The sequence below is a fragment of the Falco peregrinus genome, chromosome 1 (genome assembly GCF_023634155.1).
Source record: "Falco peregrinus isolate bFalPer1 chromosome 1, bFalPer1.pri, whole genome shotgun sequence".
Lineage (NCBI taxonomy): Eukaryota > Metazoa > Chordata > Aves > Falconiformes > Falconidae > Falco > Falco peregrinus.
In genome coordinates this window covers 130,000,706-130,021,018 of record NC_073721.1, presented here as the reverse complement: position 1 = coordinate 130,021,018, position 20,313 = coordinate 130,000,706, and the positions used below count along the sequence as shown (strand labels likewise).

Genomic DNA, 20,313 nt, shown 5'->3' with positions numbered 1-20,313 from the left:
CAAGGCAACAAAGGACACCAAGAACATTGTGAGCTCAGGATACCCCCCCACCCAGTCTTTGGTTGCCCATTTGCCTGAATCAGGTGCAGGTCTGAGGCCAGCAAGAGGTGGTCTTGCCTCCCTGCTCCAGCATAAGCAGCCATACCATCGGCAGTATGAAGGAACCTTTCACTGAGTTGTCTAGGCAGACTTTGGCTTAAATCTGAGTGAATCTCATTCTGGGTGAAGTGCTCACTCTGTGGACCTGAAGCTCCCCTTTCAATACAGAGCAGAAAAAAAAATCCTTCTTGGACACTGGTGACCACCTGGAGTCACCCAGATGCTGAGCCCTCCTCCATCAGAATGAGGATCTGAAATCCTCCTCTAGCACAAGAAGGATTTTCACACAGCCAAGCAGGAATATGCAAGAGCTGAAGGCACACCTAGGCAGCAACTGTCTTCTGAAGCCACTTGTCCAAAAGACAATAGGTTAATCAGCAGGGAGAAACCCTGACTTGCTGAGGGCCACAAGGGAGAGCTCTATGGAGCAGGTACTTAGCACCATGCTGCAGCACACGTTAGCCTAGCAGCAAACTAAACAGCCAGGGAGAACAGCAAGTGTTGTGGAGGACCTCCCTTGTCCAAGCCCTCTGCCCCTCTAGGGTCTTCCTCAAGCTCTGAAGCTGAACACTCAAACCAACAGCTTGAGGAAGGCCAGAAACTTGTGTTGTACTTGCCAGCAACAACCACCCTCAGACTGATTAGCAACTTTCACTTGGGAGTGTTTCCTCAGGTGCCTGCTACCACACACAATATTTGAGGACAGTCTGAAAACAGACCATCCTGGGGGAGCAGCTTACAAATCCCTCCTGCTGTTGAGAGGAAAGGCTAGGAGCCCACAATAACTGTGCTTCCTTCTATGCAACAGGTCTTTTCTTTCGTCCTTCAGAGATAGGGTTTTGCCTTGAAGACTTGAGTGATTTGTACTCAGAGGCCTCAGCTATCTCTGCAGACAAAGCACAACAGATTGCCTGCAGTTCTAGCCTAGTAAATTTGAAGCGACTACAGATAATCAGCATGTTCAAGCTTATTGCAGAAAGAAGTTGGTGTGCTCTGGGAAGCAGGAGAACCAAGGGCTAGAAAGATTTTGTGTTGCTTCCCTACCACAGGCCATTTCTCCAGCACCAGAGAGGCTGGAGCTGTAACCTTGCAGACTAGGGAGTGAGACAGCAGCAGCCACACTGGAGAGGGCATGGACAAGGCTGGAGCCGCAGTCTCAAGAGCAGATCCAAGGAAAAGCTCAGATCTGTTGCTGCACAAGCCATTTTAGGGTCACAGAAGTGGAGAGGCAGATACAGCAAGGTGGTCCCCCTGACATCAGGAAGAGCTCACCTGCTCAGACTGGGCTCATCTAGAGGTACCAACATCCTCTTCAGAAGAGCTGATCCCTCCAAAAGCACCTTGCAGGTTAGCACTGCATATTTAGTATTAACAGACTGGTTTTTGGATGATTTCCCAGCAGGCAAGTCTGCTGTCCCACATAGGGACAGGCTCCCGATGTAGGGCAGGACAGACCAGCCAGACCAAGCAGCTGGCACACAGGCTAAAAAACAGCCAGGGAGACCCAAAATCCACACATGGATCTGCTTGTGTACTGCTGTCACCTGTTCTCCAGGCAAAAACTGGATCAAGACCCCATTTGCTTGTGCTCCTTGAGGAACAGGACAGTGAAGGTAAAGGATACCATCAAGGGCAGTCCCAATTCACTTAACCCTTCCTTGCCTCTGCAGAGTCATGAACTCTAAGGTCTTAACACAAGCATCTACCTACTATGAGGCTACTTTAAATAAGGGGAAATGCTGCCTCAAAAAAACACAGCTAGGTATGGCAGGACTGGAAGTGTTCAAGGCCAGTTTCCCGCAAAAGCCCCTCCCCAGGTCACAGAGCAGGTTCCTGGGACTTGCTTAAGTATTTCCAGCCTTACAGATCTAGTGGCAGCAGCAGATTTGAGATTCCTTTCCTGCTACGAGACAGCAGTTCAATCCTATGGCAAATAAATGCAGGCGGCTTAAGCCTGCAGCAGCTGCTGGCCTCCCAGAGAGGCTCTCTCCAGACACCAGCTTCAGGAACTGGCAGCACATCTGGTATGCTCTCAAGGGCTAAGCACACATCCTCAGTGTGTTACAGAGCCAGGCCCAGAAGGAAAACTCATTACAAATAACCTTGCCTGGGTGCAAGGGGTTCAGCAGCCCTTCAAGAAGCAGGGACACAAGCAGGATCAGAGTGTACAAACCAGCCCCGCTGTTCTCCAGCCTCCTCCAGCACAGATCCAGCCAGCAGCAGGCACCTACCTGATGCCACTGCACCAAGCTACATGGTGACACTGCCCCTGGGAATGCAAGGTGACACCAGAAGGGTTTGCAGTCAAGGGTCCCTCCCAGGCTCAAAAATCTACACACTGGCAAGGACTACACAGACAGGAGAGGAGGTCCCAGCTCATCAGTACTTGAGCACAGGTACAGCAGGGGACCCCATTAGCAATATTTTTAGCCTGACTGTTAGATGGTTGTTTTGGAAGGGTGGAAATGCAAAAAAAATCCCCAGCCATCTCCCCATGGATCCGCACAGCTGAGTCACTGCTGGAACCTTCCAAATGCTTGGGCACCAGCAGCGCAACAGCTTTGCTTGGCAGCGCCATCCCTTCCTTAGGGAAGAACCTAGAGACAGCCCAGCACCAATGCAGCCTCACCTGCTCTCAGGACACCCTGATGGAGACCCCAGCTGCACCCTCCCAGGCCTCAGCACTGCACATCAGGAACCTCTGGACACAGCAGCACCCTGTCCACATCTTCCCTCTTTCTGTTACAGCACAGCTAGGCCTCCTGGCAGCACTGGCATCTGCTGACTCCTCAGATCCATACAGCTTTCAGACACTCCTCTGCCACCCAGAGAGGACTGTTTCACAGCCTGTCAGAAAACACTCCTGAACTACAAGATCTCCCCTGCTAAGGAGCTCTGCATGACCACTCCAGGGCCCTTATGAAAGAAGGAAAGATGAGGTTCTGCAGACATGAGAGGTTGTAGGCAGGCTGAAGCAGTACATCAGCTGCGCACAGCTATCAGCTCTTCTCACTTCTCCAGCCAGTGTACATCATCCCCACAGCTCTTTGAGCAGGAGTAACAGCAGCCCAGACCAGGGAGCACTCCTAGCCCAGCTGCCACACGCCCAAGAAAGGAGGGGTGGGACTGAAGAGGAGAATGTGGCCTCAGGACCCTGACACCCCCAGCCATATAGCACTAGACCCTCTGCACAGCCTCTAAAGGCCAGAGGCTCCTCTGCAGAAACAGCACAGCTGCATTTGGGCTGGATTTACACCCCAGCCATCCCCCCTGCTTTGTGTACTGAAGAGAATTGCCAGGAGCGAGAAGTGAGGAAACAGGCCTCTCCAGACAGTATTGGGTGCCATCTTCCAGCAGCTGTTAGCACAAGTTGTCACAAACACCCAATAGGAGCAGATCACCTGAGCCCAGGGCACTGCTTGAGGTTAGATCCTTTCTACAGCTCTTCCCAGGCCTCTGCGGCAGGCAGAAGCTCCAGCACAATGCACTGCAGTCAGCGGGGGCACCTGACACCAGATACACCCTCTGCAAACAGGGAGGTCACCAGAGCACCTTCAGATCATCTTCAACTGAATCTTCCTCCCAAAACCACAAGCCCCTTAATTTGTGAAAGTGAACCTCCACCACTACCAGTGTCTACCTGGCCCCACCACCCAACCTGTGAGGTGCAAAGCCTACCACAGGCTTGTGTGAGCACTACTTGCTTGCCTGCCAGAGCACTGCAGAGACATCCGTGCTCTGCCAAGGCAGCCTGGCAGGAAGCTGGCCAAGAGAGCGCTGGAGACTGCTACAGTGGATCAGGTGGGGCTGGGACATCCGCACAGAGCAGCCGCCTCTGTGTGACAGCCCTTGTTCTGCAGCACCACTGTGCACCAAGCTGCGGGTGTCATGGTTGTTAGCAGCAGGAGCATTCCGTATGGATGTTGCCTGCTTTAACTGTACTCTTTACATTAAGGATCCTATAACAGGTTCAGTGCCCCATAGTCTGCCAACAACCATAAGGGGCTCAGTGCACAGCACAAGGCACCTGTTCAGCCCACTGCACACTAGTAACTTCCATTTCTCCCTCCTCCTTCAAGGTTTCACCTAGCAACAAAAGGATGACAGATACTGAGTGTGTGGTATTCCCTGGTTCATTAGGGGAAGCCCACAGGACCACGTGCTGGAGCACAGCAAGGCTTGGTAAAGCTACTGCAGCCTGACTGCAAGCATACCCCAAGTGCCTGTGCTAGGGCCTGCACACCAACTCTTGTGGAAATCAAATACAGAAACTCAAGCGAGCTGTGCTAAGGAAGCTGCCATTTCAATCTCTACTACCCCACAAGTGATTTTTTTTATTTATTTTGTTTTACAATTCATGCAGCAACATTCAGGGCTCTGTCCCAGAAGTACTTCCTATCCAGAGGGCAGCATCCCCTGGACATTAGAGGTGGTTGACAGCACCCCCTTGCCCCCACAAACACCTATATGGGCAAATCACACTGCCCAGCCCACCCCAGAAGCTATCTACATTCCTGTCAGCAACAACTTTACGCCTGGGGCCTCCTGTGTCACCCAAGTCTGTGCAGAGATGCACTACCCTTTCAACAAAGCAGCAGCATGCTGCTATAAAGGGATGAGTTTCTGTAGCAACCAGGCTGAACTTGTACAAACTCTGCCAAAGCACTAGATCTTTCCACGGACTGATACTTGAACGAACACACTACCATTTGTGAAACTGTTTTTTACAGCCCTCAAAGCCTAGGAAATTAACTCTTTCCTGTGTTTTACACCCCCTGCTCTGTCATCAGGCCAGAGAAGCATTAAGTTTGCACACACAGCACTCCTTTCTCCTCCAGTGATTTTACAGAGAAGGCTGGTGCCTCTCAAAGAGTTAACTGAACCCTGCATCACTCCAGGCAAAGCACCCAGCACCCCAAAAACTCCCCATACAATCACAGCTTTAGAACCAAACCAGAGAGGATTGAGGGGGAAGGGCAAATCAGCCAGCAGCGTGTGGCTGCAAGCCCACACCCTGCAATCACATAGGTTTGTGCTGGACCAAAAGAGTTAAAACAAGAAGCCATTCCACTGCATCTCCTCCAGCTAGTCACAGACCGCTATTTCTAGTCAAACGTGGGAGTGGAGAAGGATCCCTCCAAGTCTTCCACCCAGCCTGTGAGCTGCCAGTTGAAGTTGTTAGTCAGGTGCCAGCTGCACCTACCACACCCCACAGGCAGAGTTCAGCAGGCAGCGCTGCCGCTGCTGTAGCACAGGAATGAGTGGTGCTGCCTGGACTTTTACAGTTGGGCAGAGGGGTCCCTCTGCAAGCACACCCCCTGCCCCCACCTGCAGAGCTACCTGCCACCAGGGATTTTCTCAGGCTGCTGGAGCAAAGTTCAGCCTCACTCCTACCCAGCATGTTCAGCCTCCTGACACCACATCCCCCACCCACTCCCTCCAAATGCAGGGAGAGGATTTCTGCTCTCTCAGTGAGGTTGTTCCTCCACCAGCATTACAGCACCAAGCAAAAGATAAGCCTGGGCACTTCTTGTCTGCAGTGAACTAGCAGCAGAGCAGAGGGGGCTGTGGCACAGTCAGCCACAGCCTCCCCAACTCAACTACCACATTACACAAGCATTATGGGTTGAGAAGCTCCCATCAGTAACTGCCAGCACCCTGTTACACAAGCAAATCACTCCACATTAGCTTTAAATTGGCCAAAAAAATTAAAGGAATCCAACAACTGTTGCTGTGTGTGTCAGCAGACTCACCGGACTGTGTGCTGGTTTGTGCTGCAGCATCAGAGTCCTGGGTGCTCCAGGGTCTGTCCCACCCTGTCAGGTTGAGGGACTGCAGGCCAAGGCACAGATCGTTGGTGTCTGGGAGGCCATGGGAAGACTCTTGCGTGGACGTGGGGAAAAGCATCCTGCTTGCCACTGCTTCTTCACAGTCCTGGAAGTCTGCTCAGATTGAGAACAAACAGAAGCTTGAGAGTTCAGGGCTGCTTTTTTCTTTTTAAAGAAGGAGTTTTCCAAAGCGTTAAGCCCCGAGCCAGGTCTCGTGCTGCTCTGAAGCCACGGCTTCTGCAACTAGCAGTTGCACCCCAAAAGGGAGGGCTACCATATGTCCAGAAACCAGTCCCCCACCCCCCTCAGCCCCTCCACCTTCCTATCCCGTCTGCATTACTGACTGGGTCAGCATGTGACCAGGCTGCTGATGCTTACTGTGCTGACAGTGACGTCACTCAGCCATGCAAGAGAACTGCATCAGCTCTTACAAAATAAAGGTAAGAAGAAAGGATAAGATTTCCCCCAAAAGACGGCAGGCAGGAGGAGAGAGGTGCAGCTCCAGTAAGTCAAGGGAGGCAGGCAGCACAAAAGCAGGGCTCCACAATACGGCACGGCAGACAACAGGCTTGAGGCAGCAATCCCCCCAGCAACGATGATAGCAGCAGCAGCGACAGAGCAGACAGTTTTAGTGCTACCCAGCTCTCCTGTCCCCGCCTCCCTCCACCCACAAAACCCAAAAAACACTTTAGTCCTGGACAGACTCCAGCTGCTGGCTCCAGTTCAGAGCCCAATGCAAAGCTTCACAATTCTGCTAGCATAATCTATTTGGTTCAACTTGGCCACCGTGCCTCACTGACTCTGCATTGTTTACCACTGAGTAACAAGGATAACCTTCAAACCCCCCCCACTACCCAGAGAGAAGCCCATTATCCCAGGTCCAGCCTAAGCAGGCACACCATGCTGGTGCAGGAAGAGGAGGACTGGCTGGAGCACAGGACCCATTTCACATCAGGAATTTTTCATGGCCTGTTTACCTTCCGCCTGCCTGGTCCCCCTGCTTCCCAGCCCTCCCCTCCCCTGCAGGGTGTTCACAAGCTTACAGTACTTGAGACACCAGATTCTCACCTCTGTTTAAGCCTGTGCCAACAGCCTAAGGAAACACAGCAGGTTCATAGTCTAAGAATTCCAGTTTAATGTGGGGATCTGGGGGCTGTTGAAACCACAAGATGCTCAGCTGTGTTACCCAAAATCTGAGTCAGAGGGCATTTATAAGCCAGATACCAAGCAGCAGCAGCTGTCTCCTCCTCCTCCCCCTGCCCCCACACCCTCCCACTGTGCCATCAGATGTACACCTCACACACACCACTCCCGGCTCCTCAGCCAGGCACTGCAGTGACTCCAGCCTGTCACGTTATCCCTCATGTGCAGTCCCAGCCACCCCAGACAGCCTGACAGTGTTCCTGGCCTCCTTTTCCACATCCTGTGCCACTTCGTTGCCCATGACCTAGCAAAGTCCAGGCAATGGCTGGTGGCACCCTACATGAGAAACAGGCTGCTGCAGCCACCAGAAGCAGGACGCCACACCTTTGCCCCATGGTGATCTGGGAAGCACCAACATTCCCAGATGACAGCAAGGGGGCTGAAGCACTGCAGTCAAGATGAGAGCAGCTAGAGCTATACCTGCTGGCAGCATGCTGCCTTCACCCCTCCCAGCTGCAGCCTCCTCCACAGCACTTCATCAGAATAGCATCCACCAGGGTTGGGTGTTTTTACTAGTACTACTAGGGGAGTAGGAAGAAAAAGCTGTAGTACCAATTCAGTCACATTACTATCAAGCACCTGTAACATCATCAAATATTCCTCCAAAAGCATCATGCTGCATCTTCAGCACAGAATTTCACTGCATTAATTCTTCCAGCATAGTTTTCAGATTGCTTGTTTTGGACAGGCCCTAAAAACACTTATAATGCAGCTGTAGGGAGGAGAGCATAAAGGCATATTGCTCAGACTACTCAGTTCCCACAGCAACCATGACTTGCCCATATGCATATGTAACATTTCTGTGTTTATGAAAATGCAGAAGTGCCACACTCTAGCCCAGACCCCTGGCAGTAGGAGGCTACCTTCCCTTTGGGGACCAGGATCTTGCTAGGCGTTATGCCGTCTTCAAGATTAATTCCCTCCAAGTTTCATCTTCTAGGGAGCATGGACACAAACAGAACATTGACAGACAGCAGAACTTGAATCCCACCTGGATCCAAGATCTTGGATGAAACCCACCACTGAAGAAACAAGGAAAATAGTGAACAGATTTATCAGTTACAGGAAGCACTCACTTCACAGCATCCAGCCACATTTTGCCTAGTTATGTGCATTTTTCAGGAAATAAGCTGTTTTGCTTAATTGATCCCAATCAGATTCAAGTTCAAGAGATCTATGTTTCCCTCTGATGACTTCAATCTGTATTAAAGACAAGCTCCTGCAATTCAGTTACAACTACTGAAGCACAGAGTAGTATTTGCTTAGATAACCAGCATTTTTTAATTAGGCCTTTTCCCACCTGAAGCAAACAGCCAGCACAAGCCTGCTTCCCCCTTTAACACTCCCAGCCACACTGAAAGACAGGTAATGGTCATCAAGGAAAAACAGCAGCTTAACTAGAATTTAAACAGATTTCTGGAATAGTTTTTTTAAAATTCCAAGTCTGGAAATTTGTTACAAAGCAATCAACTGTTGAAGGCAGACAAAAATAATAGGCTACTAGGGCAGGAAGAATTCATTTCCTACAAAAATTCAGTCTACAGAGTCATAACCTCAAGTTATGAATAAGTAAATGTCTACAAAATATTAAACAATTTCACTTTGCAACCTGACACAGTCCAGCCCAAATACTTCGTCACAGACTTTTCCAAGCCCCAAGAACCAGCATGAGTCTTTCCAACCTGGATTTTTCCCTGGAGCTGCCACTGGAAGCCAACCATCCTGGCAGAGGGAGCCACACTGTGCTGGGCTTGTGTGCGAGTGTTTAAGAGAGACTGAGCTCCCACCCCCTGAGCCGGTAAGGTTTGATTTCAACAGCATCATGAGAAGAAAGCCCACAGTGAAACATTCCTGTCCCCGTCTCAGAGCAGGCAGCTCTCCTGGATGACATCCTCCTGTCTATTCAGGAGATCCCTGGAGCCAGGACACAGCACAGGCTGGACAACTTTCCATACTGCTTGGGCAAAAAAGCTGCGTTTTTCTGCCTTCAAGTGTTAGCACTGCATTTAAGACATTTCAAAGGCTTCTTAAAGACAAGCATCTCCACACAGTTCAGTTCTTAACCTGCAGTTAAACCCTACCAGCCCAGACAGCTTACACAAGCTACAGCCCCAGCCACTTGTCCCCACCCCAGCACTCCATCCCCACTTACACCAGTTTAGGCAGATTAGTTTCCACACAGGAAGCTGGGCTGGGGAGCTGATCTGGTTAAAACCAAGCCACAGGGAGTTAGTTTTAAGCCTGGCTCATTCCCCTGATCTGGTATGCAGTGTGGCTGCATCAACCAGGCATTTGAAACAGGAAAATATTTAGAAAATTACAGCCTCAGCCTGCACAGAAGGGACAAGCAGGGACTGGCACCAGGAGCTGTGATCCACAGGCAGTTTGTGGCAGGTGGGTTAAGGTAGCATGGGGAGAACAGAGTGTGATCCAGTCCCCATCCCATGGCACCAGCATCTGTGCCATCAGTCTTGAAAGTTGATGCTTCAATCAAGCTCAGAGACATTCAGATATTTGAGCCCTCCAGACCTAGGCCATTTGCAAAGCCAGCTAAAAATCCAGCAAATGGGTTTTATCTTAACTGGAAAAATACAGAGAAAGAAGGAAACAGAATGGTCAAGCAAACATGAACAAAGTAAGCTAGATCCCACTCCCACCACCTCCACAGCCATGAAGAGGTCTCCCTTTGCTCCCACATGCTAATTTCTAGCAGAGCCCAAATACAGAGGAAACCCCTCCAAGAAAGAGGCCCCTGAGTGTACAGAGCAGGGGAAAAATAAGCACAACAGCTGTAAACTCTGTTCAATGACAAAACCAGACTCACCTCTGTGTGCAGCTATGTTGTGAACTAGAGCTCTGACCAAGGCTGAACTTCCAAATGAAACGCAGAGAAGAGGCAAGGCCAGCATTCCTGCAGCCTTCAGACCACAAACAGGAAGGCAGCTCACAGCAGAAACAGTTTTGCCTTTCACACCCCTTTACACCTCCAGTTGTAAAGGCTGGGAAGCACATCCCTGAAAATTAAGCTTCTCAAGTACATTTTGCACACTAAAGCAGCACATCTCAACTGAAAGCTTTTAGAGGATGAGCCAATTGTATCCCAAAAGTACAGTGGGGATCATCAGGGTCTTAGCAAAGCTTGTTGAGCATAAACCTGCTAGTTACAAGAAGTTTTGATACACAACTAAGCATCTTCCCTGTAATCTGAAAGATTCCTCAAGTAGAAACACTTGCTGCTGCACAACCCATTTCACAGCCAGATGAAGAAGTCTGCCCTATTCCCATTACCACAGACACTGGAACAGCTGGCAAACAACTACTTAAACTAAGGAAGAGGGCACTGTGACCAGCCTTGCTGCTCTGTCTACCTCTTCCAAAAGAGAGACTGCCACGGGATTATAGCACCAAAACTTGAATGACAGAGCACGTTTTGTCAGGAAACTTGATGGATCTTCAGCTACACCATCCAATTTGTGACCACCGCAGAGTGCAACAGCTCAAGGCCAAGTCCCTGCTGTCTGCAGAACACCACAATCTGCCTCCATTTGCAGATCTGATGAAAAAACATTTACTAGAGCTACTTTCCAGTACAGAAAAGCATTGTACCAATGTAGGAAAACACCTATTAATGTGACACTTAAAATAAAAAGGCCAAAACCAAAGGCAGTAGCCATGCACCTCTTCTGGGGCACAGGTATTCAATTTCACCACTCTGCAAGTGCATACCTGGCATACAGCATTTATTTGGGGCAAGCAGAATTGTTCCCAGCTGCCAGCTCCAGGTGAACTCCTGCTAACAGAGCAGAGCTCTGCTCTGCCTCAGGAACCCCATTAACCCCATGCACTCCAGGCAAGCAGTGCTACATTTTGGGTCTCTGTTTTATAACATTTTGTCCCCTCATGCAAGGCCACACACATTAGGTCAGCTGCATCTAGCACTGTCTGGCTTATTTCCTCATGGCTGCAGGGCACAGGAATTTACATTATACTAGAGGGGACTTTTTGGGTGGCTAAACAAGTGATAGGTCATTGACTGCAGCTGAGAGCAAACAGTAAGCCAATTTAGACATCAGCTAGTCTGTTTTTGCATTTGTCCTTCAATTTTCCTTAAATAGAGCAGCCACTGAGAATCATTAGGACCTGATGGGCCACAACTAACAGCCTTCACAGTGAACTTGGCACCTTAAGCCACTCCCATCCACAGGAAGTCGCTTAAGCATCTCCCATTTCTTCACACAATGGACTGTCAACTTAGAGCAAAATAATGGCTGCTTTATCTCAGTTAAGTGAGCAGAGCTTAATGAAAGGAAAGATCAGTGCTGCTGGGACATTTAGGGTACCTACAATCCTTGCAAACCATTTGTTTTAAGCCAGCATTGCCTTCAGTTGAAGCCAGTCAGTTTAGCCAGGTGAGTAAATGGGCATGCAAGAACCAAAGCAGGAGCTTTACTCACTGTTCTACTTAGAAATCATGCCTACAGAACAGGATGATGATTTCAAAAGCCAGTTTAGGGTTGGGTTATTTTTTTAAAATCTGGTACCAGCAACTTCCCCACAGCAAGGCCCAGCTTTAAAGCCTGACAAAAACTACCTGCTCCCTCAAGTAATTGACTTTGCTCAGTCTCATTCAGACCCATGATGAACATGTGGATCAGCTTTAAACCTGGGAGAAGAGAACAATGTTCTCTGTGAAGCAGTTTCTCAAGGACAGGCTGCACTCCATCACTGGCAGGAGCTGAGCTGGTGGTAGATGTTGACTCCTGCCTCTATCAAGGCCACATTCTCTCTCCCACCTCCAACATGACACTAAAAAACCACTAATGGTTCATGTCTGCACTACACACAACCTTGCTGAGGCAGTTATGCCTTTTTTCAGAGAAGGCTGAACCTGCTTCAAAGGCAGGTGTTTTGAAGCACCATGCGATCCTGTCCCAGAAGCTATGAGACAGGTTCTACAATTACAGCTTTCACCACACTGCTGCACTGTACCCTTTGGTTTGGGCTAGCAACCTAAGCCTAGTGCTTGGGGAACTCCTGGAGCAAGCACCCATGAACCACTGCGGCAGTGGTCAGGCTGGGCCTGACAACTCAGATCGTTTTGACAAGGCAACTAACTTCACCAAGGATTATCATTAACTGCAAACTGATCTTTACAGATATTTAACATTAGGTACGGCAAGCTAAATCTGCAGTGGCAGTCCCTTCTGCCACACAGCTCTGGATAGCTCTCCAACTGTGTTGATCCAGGACTGCTGAATAAGCTCGTTCTCTCACATTGCTCAGACTGCTGCTGTACTGATCTCATCAGCATCATCTTGCTGTGCACCTCATCATACCAAGTAAGGTGTCTTCACACGTGTTTCCCCAATAGCATTAGTGAAAGGTCATGAACTTCTGCCATCCCTTCCCTACCACATGTAATCCTCTTAATGCTGAAAGGGGCTTCTTAAACACAAGTCCAATCCAGGATAAATTTAGTTTGACCTGAGGAAGACAATGAAAAAGCTGGAAGGACCATGAATTGATTGAAGTACAATTATTTCCACAAGCTCTCCCACCAAAAGAGTTTAAGTTGTAAAAAGACAGACCTTTCACCTGTTATAGCTACTACATTAAGGATGGGTCTCCAGGCTCATTGAGATTGCCCAAGCCATCAAGTTTCATGATAATATAGCCTAACTGCAATACACAAATTGTTCCTGCACTGAGTTAAAGCACCACAGACTCACAAAATTGTTCAGAAGTGATTTACCTCAGAGCAGTGACAAGACCACGTGAGATCAAGGGTCTTTGCTCCATTGGTCACCTACCCAGAAGCCAGGCTGATTGAAGGCAAGACACTGGTCCTGCAAAGTCTCATCTTTTTCACTCAAAAGCATGGTAAACTGCTTCAACAGCCTGCTTTGGGATAAACCATCTGCCCAGTACAGGGGGCAGTCAGCTGCATTATATTCAGATGCTCAGCCTGACAGCCACCAGGCAGGAATTTCTGCAGAAGTCTGCCACAACCTAGGCCAGGGTCCAAGCACCGAAGCACCTCCCCATTTGCATATCACAGCTGTCCTAGGATTCACAACCTTGCTGACAGTGCCAGCTTCTTCATGGAGAAAATGCTCATTAGCAATACATTAAGTAGAAGCAGCTCATGCACTTTTCTGATCCAGAGACAGAAGAAAGCTTGCAGGACTGCTGCATTCAGGCCCTCATTACCTGCTGAGAGGTCCTAACTGATGCTAACAAAACAAGGCTGGGACTCCAAGTAGACTAGTAACTCCAAACTGCTGATGCACTGGCACATGCTGACTCATTCACATATTTATGTCTGATAACTGCTGGCCTGGCCAGGGTAGCTCAGGTTGTACTCTATCAGTCTCTTGTATAGCCCAGAGGCACCTTCTGAAAGATCACACGTTGCCATTAGCCTAAGTGGTGAGGGCACCCAAGGCAGCCACTTCCTAGCCCTGGCTCAGCATTGCTTAGCATCCTTTGGGAAGCAAGCAAGCCTCTTCCTCATGCCATCACAAGCATCTGTACCATTGCACAAGAGATCTAATACAAGCCTCCTGTCAGGTTAACTAAAGCTGAGCAGGGTCCCCATGCTGTACAAGTGGCTATGCAAGCAGCCAGCACTCACATGTGAGGCTGGCCTCAACTTCTACATCAGGAAGAAGAGCAGCTGCTTAGGATATCCCAAAAAACACAAACTTTGGTTGCCCTGCAGCAGAAATAATGTTTGCCTCCCTTTTTTACATGCAAGTCCCATTGTACTTGTCCTTCAAGAGGTCTTCCATAGAAGTTACTCAATGACAGCCTGAAACACAAACTCTGTTTAACAACACTTAAGGGAAATTCACCTAGTTTCCAATCAAGTCACCACTTCTCAGTAGTTCCACACCCAGCAAGACCCTCTGCTCCAAATGTTCATTAGAAACATCACAGTAACTGACAGACCAAGCAGAGATTTACATGCAGCAGGTCAGTAAGCAGGTTCTTTTCATTGCCAGGTGAATACCACAGTCCCTCAAAGAAGAGCTTTAGAAGTCTGGAAGACAGTACTGCAAATTAAAATTGATGTGCCAGCTCTAAACCCAGAACTAACCCACATCTTCCCAGGATGAATCTGCTCTAGTGGACAGGGATGGCTCCTTTATCAATAATGTTAACTTCAGCAAGTAAGCTGAAACTTAATTAGGGAACACACTCATTTCAAATCATACACAGAACATGAAGGGCTATAGCTAAGATTTCAACAAGGCAGCCAGAAAAAAACCTTTTTCATGAGCTCAATGTAAGGAGATAAAGGAAAATACTTAGGTTTACTCCTCCCTTATGCTTCCAGTGCATCAAGATCAGATACAATACTGACTACTACCGTGCCAAGGGACAAAAAAAGTCTGAACAGCTCAGTACAACAGCAAATCTCTAAAAATGCACCACTAACCACGCCACTGACCTGAATTAGTTAATATTCACTATGCAACTGCTCAGGAATAGCCAGCATATCCTCCAATACCGTTTTACTACGCACATTTCAAGCGATGCTACAGCTATAGATCCATACCTCGAAGCAAACGATTCACTTCCTCTGGCAATTCTGCAATGCCAGCACAGGATCACGTGGCCAGATCAGCCCCTCGTCCACAGTGCTAAACCCTTCAAATACCCGGGAGATTAAGCTGCACTGTAAGTCATCTAGTAGCAGTCATTTTGCTAGTCCAGAACAAAGTTGCACAGTATAAGCATCAAACAGCCCCACAGGATGCCCAGACATCCATTTGATTAAAACTCAAGATTAACCACTAGCAGAAGACAACCCTGTTTCCAAGGGACTGCAGAGAAAGCTTCACCTACAGCAGGCTGCAAGGTCACCATCTGGTGAGGTTTTTCCCTTCCCACTTTGTTTTGGGACAAGTCCAGAGGGTCATTTTCCAATAATGGCCAAAGTGTTTATTGACCCTATAATTCAGAGGCTGGAGGAGCAACAGCAATTCAAGTGTCCAAATCCTTGGCACAAATACCACTGCATAGGAGTACACTGGCAAGAGGAACATCAGGCAGGTATATTTACTGGCAGATATTGCCTACTGTAAAGGGACAAAAGCATGTCCTTCACTGGCATAAAAATAAGACTGGACCCAACACTCTTTACTTTGGCACAGAGCCTTCTGTTTTGAGGCACATCAAGTGCAAGACAGCAGACTATGCCCACTCCCCTCAGCCTGTGGGAAGCAAGAACTTGCAGCACTGATTTCATAATACCAAGCTTGCTTTGCAAGAAAGTCTTCACCTACATGTACTGCTTTGCTGTGCTCTGACATACACAATTAACTGACCTGTAGCAAACACAGTTATTCAAAATTCTTTTACATTTTCAACACATGCAGCAGGTCAGACATACTAACCATCAACAGATTGATCCTGCATCCAGCAGAGGCAGGCTAGAGGAGCCTGCTGGAACTATCTACACCAGAAGCTGGCAGGTCAGGCAGCAAGAGCTCACATCTTGCCCACACAGCGACCCACAGCATCACAAGGAGCTTAAGCAAGCCTTCCCCAGAACCTCCACACTGCCAGGGAATATCTGGATTATCCATTTCAGGCACAGAAACAAAGCCTCCAGTACCAGAAGAACACAAACCCTGACTCCAAGCACCTCTACGATCACACGCACACTACCACACCACTGAGGACCATACCACCACATGTTCGTCAGGTCCCACCAAGCAACTCCTGCCTTCCATCAGCCCCAGACCCGCAAAAGCTCACCTTTAACCCAGCCAAACATGTTACCTGGCAGGACATCACGTTTGCTCTTTGTGACAGGCGTGGTACAGACTCCACTGAAATCCAAAGAGTTGTCCAACATTGCATTTATTCGGCGGAATATATCTGCATTGCTGCAAGTGGAAAGTGCAGGGGCATCCAGGCTATCCCTGCAGTCTTTTACACTCCTCCCAGTATCTTCTTTCTGGTAAAAAAGAAGTATTCATGTTAAACAGACTAGTACTCACCACTCTGCTTTCAACACATTGTTGAAAGTCTGGATTGCCTCCAATACTCAGATTAGCTTTAGCTCCAGGTCTTAGCAACACTCAAGTACAATTCTTGGCATTAAAGAAACAGTTAAGCAAACGGGTCAGCAATTTGTCAGCACAGCACATCAGACCAGAACTGCTCCAGTCACAAACAGGTACTGGTGCACCACAGCTAGTATGAACCTTAGACTAATAGCCACATCACCCAATCTAGTTTGGTTGCCAACACAAGCTCCCCTACTGCTTTTCTCCACATCACAACACTGAAGTAGATATCTGATTAACAGAGGCATGCACCTTCCCCCCAGAATCAGCCTCCTGACACTGAGGAACAAGGAGGATGCTCATGGTCAAGGCAGCCACCACAAGAAACTCCTGTGCACAACAGCAGAGAGCAAGGCTCACTTTACCACCTATGTTTGGGAGCTCTGAACATCATCTTGGAATGGCTCAAGTCAGCAGCCACACAATTGCTTCAGAAAACAGGCTTGCAGAAAAAGCATGGCTTCCCAGCTAATCAAACATAGCCCTGCATCCTGAGGTGTCCCTTGGAAAGGCAGAGAAGCAAATCCCAATCTTCCCTTTAGGTAGCAGCTCCTAACCACAAAGGCAGGTTACTCCAAGCCCTCTGCTTTAGTACAACCCTCCACAAGCACTGATCTACTAGAGTCAAGGTTTTGAGACCACCCTAAATAACCAGAGCTTCTGTAAAGCTTCCTCTGTATGAAACAAATCAAACCCCTCCTGCTTCCTGGTGCTGGTCCAGAGAACCAGCAAAACAGTTGCTTCCCCCAACCCTGCTTGCAAGCCACTTTCACATCCAGGCTTGTTTCAACACAGCTGCACAACATTCAAGCCTCTGCCAATCTAGAAGCTGCTCAACTTAATCTCTAACCAGCATTTTTGGACCAAAGGCAGGTCTTCTTGCCATCCAAAAGCCACTGCAGCAGAACTCTGCTCCTGAACATGCTGAACAAATGGTATCACTATCAATTAAGACCCACATTAAAGAGAAGAGCAGGAAGGCACAAGCTTGCCAGTCTTGGCCTCCAGAGCAGAACCCTCACCATTAAACAAATAGAGTTAGAGACAAATTCAAAGAACTGAATAGCAACAAGGTTGGCACACAAGCCCCTGCTACTCCAAGACACACAGAAGTCTACAGCTCTAAATTGAGCCCTTTGTACTTGTCATGCAGGCATTTAATACATCTACCTTTTGGATGCAATCCTGCAAGAGTTTTGGGCCTGACCTCTCCCATGTTTCTCCTAACGCTTCACCCACTAGCAAGCCTGAAGCACCAAACTGGTTATACTTTCAAATCATCCCTTACTGATCTTTCCCATATGAAAGATGTGGCAGAAGGCAGGTCTAAACTGAATTTCACATGGACATGGGGACTTTAGCTCAGCAAGTATAGGACTTGCATTTCCCCCCACTAACCCTGTCGTGTTGAGCAGTTTTATTGCCATAACATCTGATCCGACAGTTTTCTCCACAAAGAGCTTCCCCCCCACCATGTCGCTAAAAAAAAAAATAATCCACTGTCCTGGAAGCAGCAGGAGAAAGCTACTGAACTGTCAACTCACACAATGCCTTCAGGCAGAACCTGAACAATTGATTCAGGATTTCAGCCCGTTTAAGGCTATTAACATCTATTGAAAGGCTCAGCTGACCCACAGATAAGGTCCTGGGACAAACCAGGAGCATTTACAAGCCAAGTGTAAAAACAGGTAGGGCTGAAAACAAGCTTCAGGCAAGAGGAAACAGGCAGTGAAAGCTTTAAGTCATCTTTATAAAAAGCAGCTGAGGAGTACAGAAGCTCAATTTAAGAAAATATTGCCGGTCATCTTTAATAAGTGCCATATCAGGCTGCTTTGGCACAAGTGTGAAACTCCATATTCTACTCCCGTTACTGCTAAAGAACCACTTACAGCAGGAGGAGGCAAAGCTTTTCCCTAGAAGTTTGTGCTAGCAAGACAAAAATAAACGCAAGCAGCAAACCAAATGCCTGACCCGTTCCTGTTCATTTAGCATTTGATGCTTCCCACAACTGGCAGCACCAGTTCTGCTACAAACAAGAATAGAAAACAGTAAGAGTACAGCGACAAAGCATTTTCACAAAAATGTCTTCTGTTTACAGAGCATTTAACCTTAAGACTGTTAAGGATAGCCCAAAAATACTGCAAGCATCCTGGACACAGGAGCTGGCATCCAATCCCTTTCAGGGAGTGGGTCATATCTCTGTACCTTCCCTGGTAAAGCTTGCCCTCCTCCCTGGACCCCTAAGAAAGATATTCCTTTGAGAAGAGCTCTGCAGGTCTTCAAAGCATGCAGGGCCCAAACGATTCAGCAGCCTGGACAGTCCAGTGGAAAGTCCGCAAATGTGTAGCTGAGAATACGCCCATATCCTTTAGTCTCAACAGAGTTTATACCAAAGCAAAGGGAAATGTCACACCTGAAGCTGCATTCTCCACAACCAGCTCCACTCTTGCATCCCCAAGCCAAGACAAGCAAAGGAGCACTCTTGAGCCCAGCTAGGATTAGCTTTCGATTCTCCATCTTGAAGGATTTTGCAATAGTTAAACACACACTGCCTTTGCAGGCTTCTCTAGAAGTCCTCCACACAGCAGCAACTATAGCTACAGCCCATGCTCAGAGCTGGTGATCCCCTCTGCTTCCACTGAGGCACCAGTCCAGGAGAAACTGGTGGGTCCTTCTCCTTCCACAGTCCCCAGCAATGACCTAGCACATTGTGTGAAACACTGGGGTGTAACCAGGGACCCAACAACAGCCATTCTCCATCAGTCTTGCCTGCTACAGGACACAATCCCAACCCAGAGGAGAGGACACCATTTTATCAGTGCAGCCACTGGATAAACAAATCTATACAGAAGTGTGATCCAGCAGAAAGGTCAGTTAAAGTCATCAGGAGTCAAACACTGCTTCCTGATGCCTGGTAAGACACCCAGTGTCCGTTTAACAGCTAAGTCTCTAGGGATGTTCCTAGATCAGAAACAAATGAGGAAGGCAATTCAGTTCCCTGCAGTAGGCACACAGAGCAAACAATTTAGCAGCTTCAGGTTAAATCATTGTGGTACATGTGAAGAGACCCAAAAAGCATTGCACGCAGACACAGCAAGGTGAATCTCAGACAGGAATACAGTCTATCTTACCCTGGCTCAGCCAAACTCTTAGCCAAGATCCCATGTCCAAGCATGAGGATGCATTCCCAGGACACTCCCTCAAGGAGGGCACTGTGAGGCTCCAGGCACCTCCAGCACTCAAAACAAAAGACACTGGGAGTGCCACGCTTGACTTGAAATAAAAGGAGCTTCCACTCCCCCAGAGTAACAGAAAGACAAGCAATGAACCTTACCACCATGGTAGATAGCTCTTGTGTACTGTCTCTGCATTGAGAAGCCTGCAGCCAATGCACAGTGACTGGTCAGGTCTCTGGAGTTCCCATGCCATCAGCCCTAAGCAAACCCCACAGCTGCAGCCTGCTGTTTACCTGCAGGAGCTCCCACTCCAGAGGCACAAACACAGCCTGCAGCAGCTCAGTCAGTGGAACGACATACACTAGTGCAGCAGCAAACACCACCAAAAGATGTCCAAGGTAAAGGGAAATAAAGGCACCTCTCCACAGCCCTGAGGCAGACACACCTGTAGCAAACCTACAGATAATGAAATCCCAGGGCTAGGCAGAACCCCCAGCATCACAACAGCACTGTCACAGGATTAGGATATCCTAATCCTTAGGGAAGTCATTAAACAGCTCAGCCGTCAGTATGGAAGAGATGTGCATTAGCTCCTGGGGAAACTCTGGAGGGCATGAGGCTCGTCTACCTCAGATAAAATTCAACCCTTGCTTTTTAAGTCTTTTGTAGAAATCCCACTGGGGCAGCACCACACCGACGTCCAAAGGGGTTCTCAGCACTGTAGCTACAGCCAAGAGGGCCTTGAATCCTGAGACAAAATTCAAAGTTTAAGGTGCTGTTAAAATGGTGTCAGTGTCAACATAATCAAACCAAGATGGTTCTATACTCTGATGAAAGGTAGCTCTAAAAGCCCTTTTTTTATAGGTATGTTTTGCTTCCCAAGCTGAAGTCAGCTACAGCAATATGAAGGGCAGTATTACTTTAACT

General features: G+C 48.3%; 1 protein-coding gene across 5 annotated transcripts in view; it reads right to left on the bottom strand.

The window, feature by feature from the left end:
- Positions 1–20,313, bottom strand: part of CPEB1 (cytoplasmic polyadenylation element binding protein 1) — a 42,395-nt gene that overhangs the window by 20,582 nt on the left and 1,500 nt on the right. For 2 of the 5 annotated variants that reach the window (XM_055793659.1, XM_055793660.1), the window contains exons 2-3: positions 15,921–16,098; positions 5,853–6,041 (exon numbers count right to left, since the gene is read on the bottom strand). In XM_055793659.1, the coding sequence (XP_055649634.1) occupies positions 5,853–6,041; positions 15,921–16,098 (367 nt within the window). The other 3 variants (XM_027780080.2, XM_027780081.2, XM_027780082.2) reach the window with 3 other exon arrangements.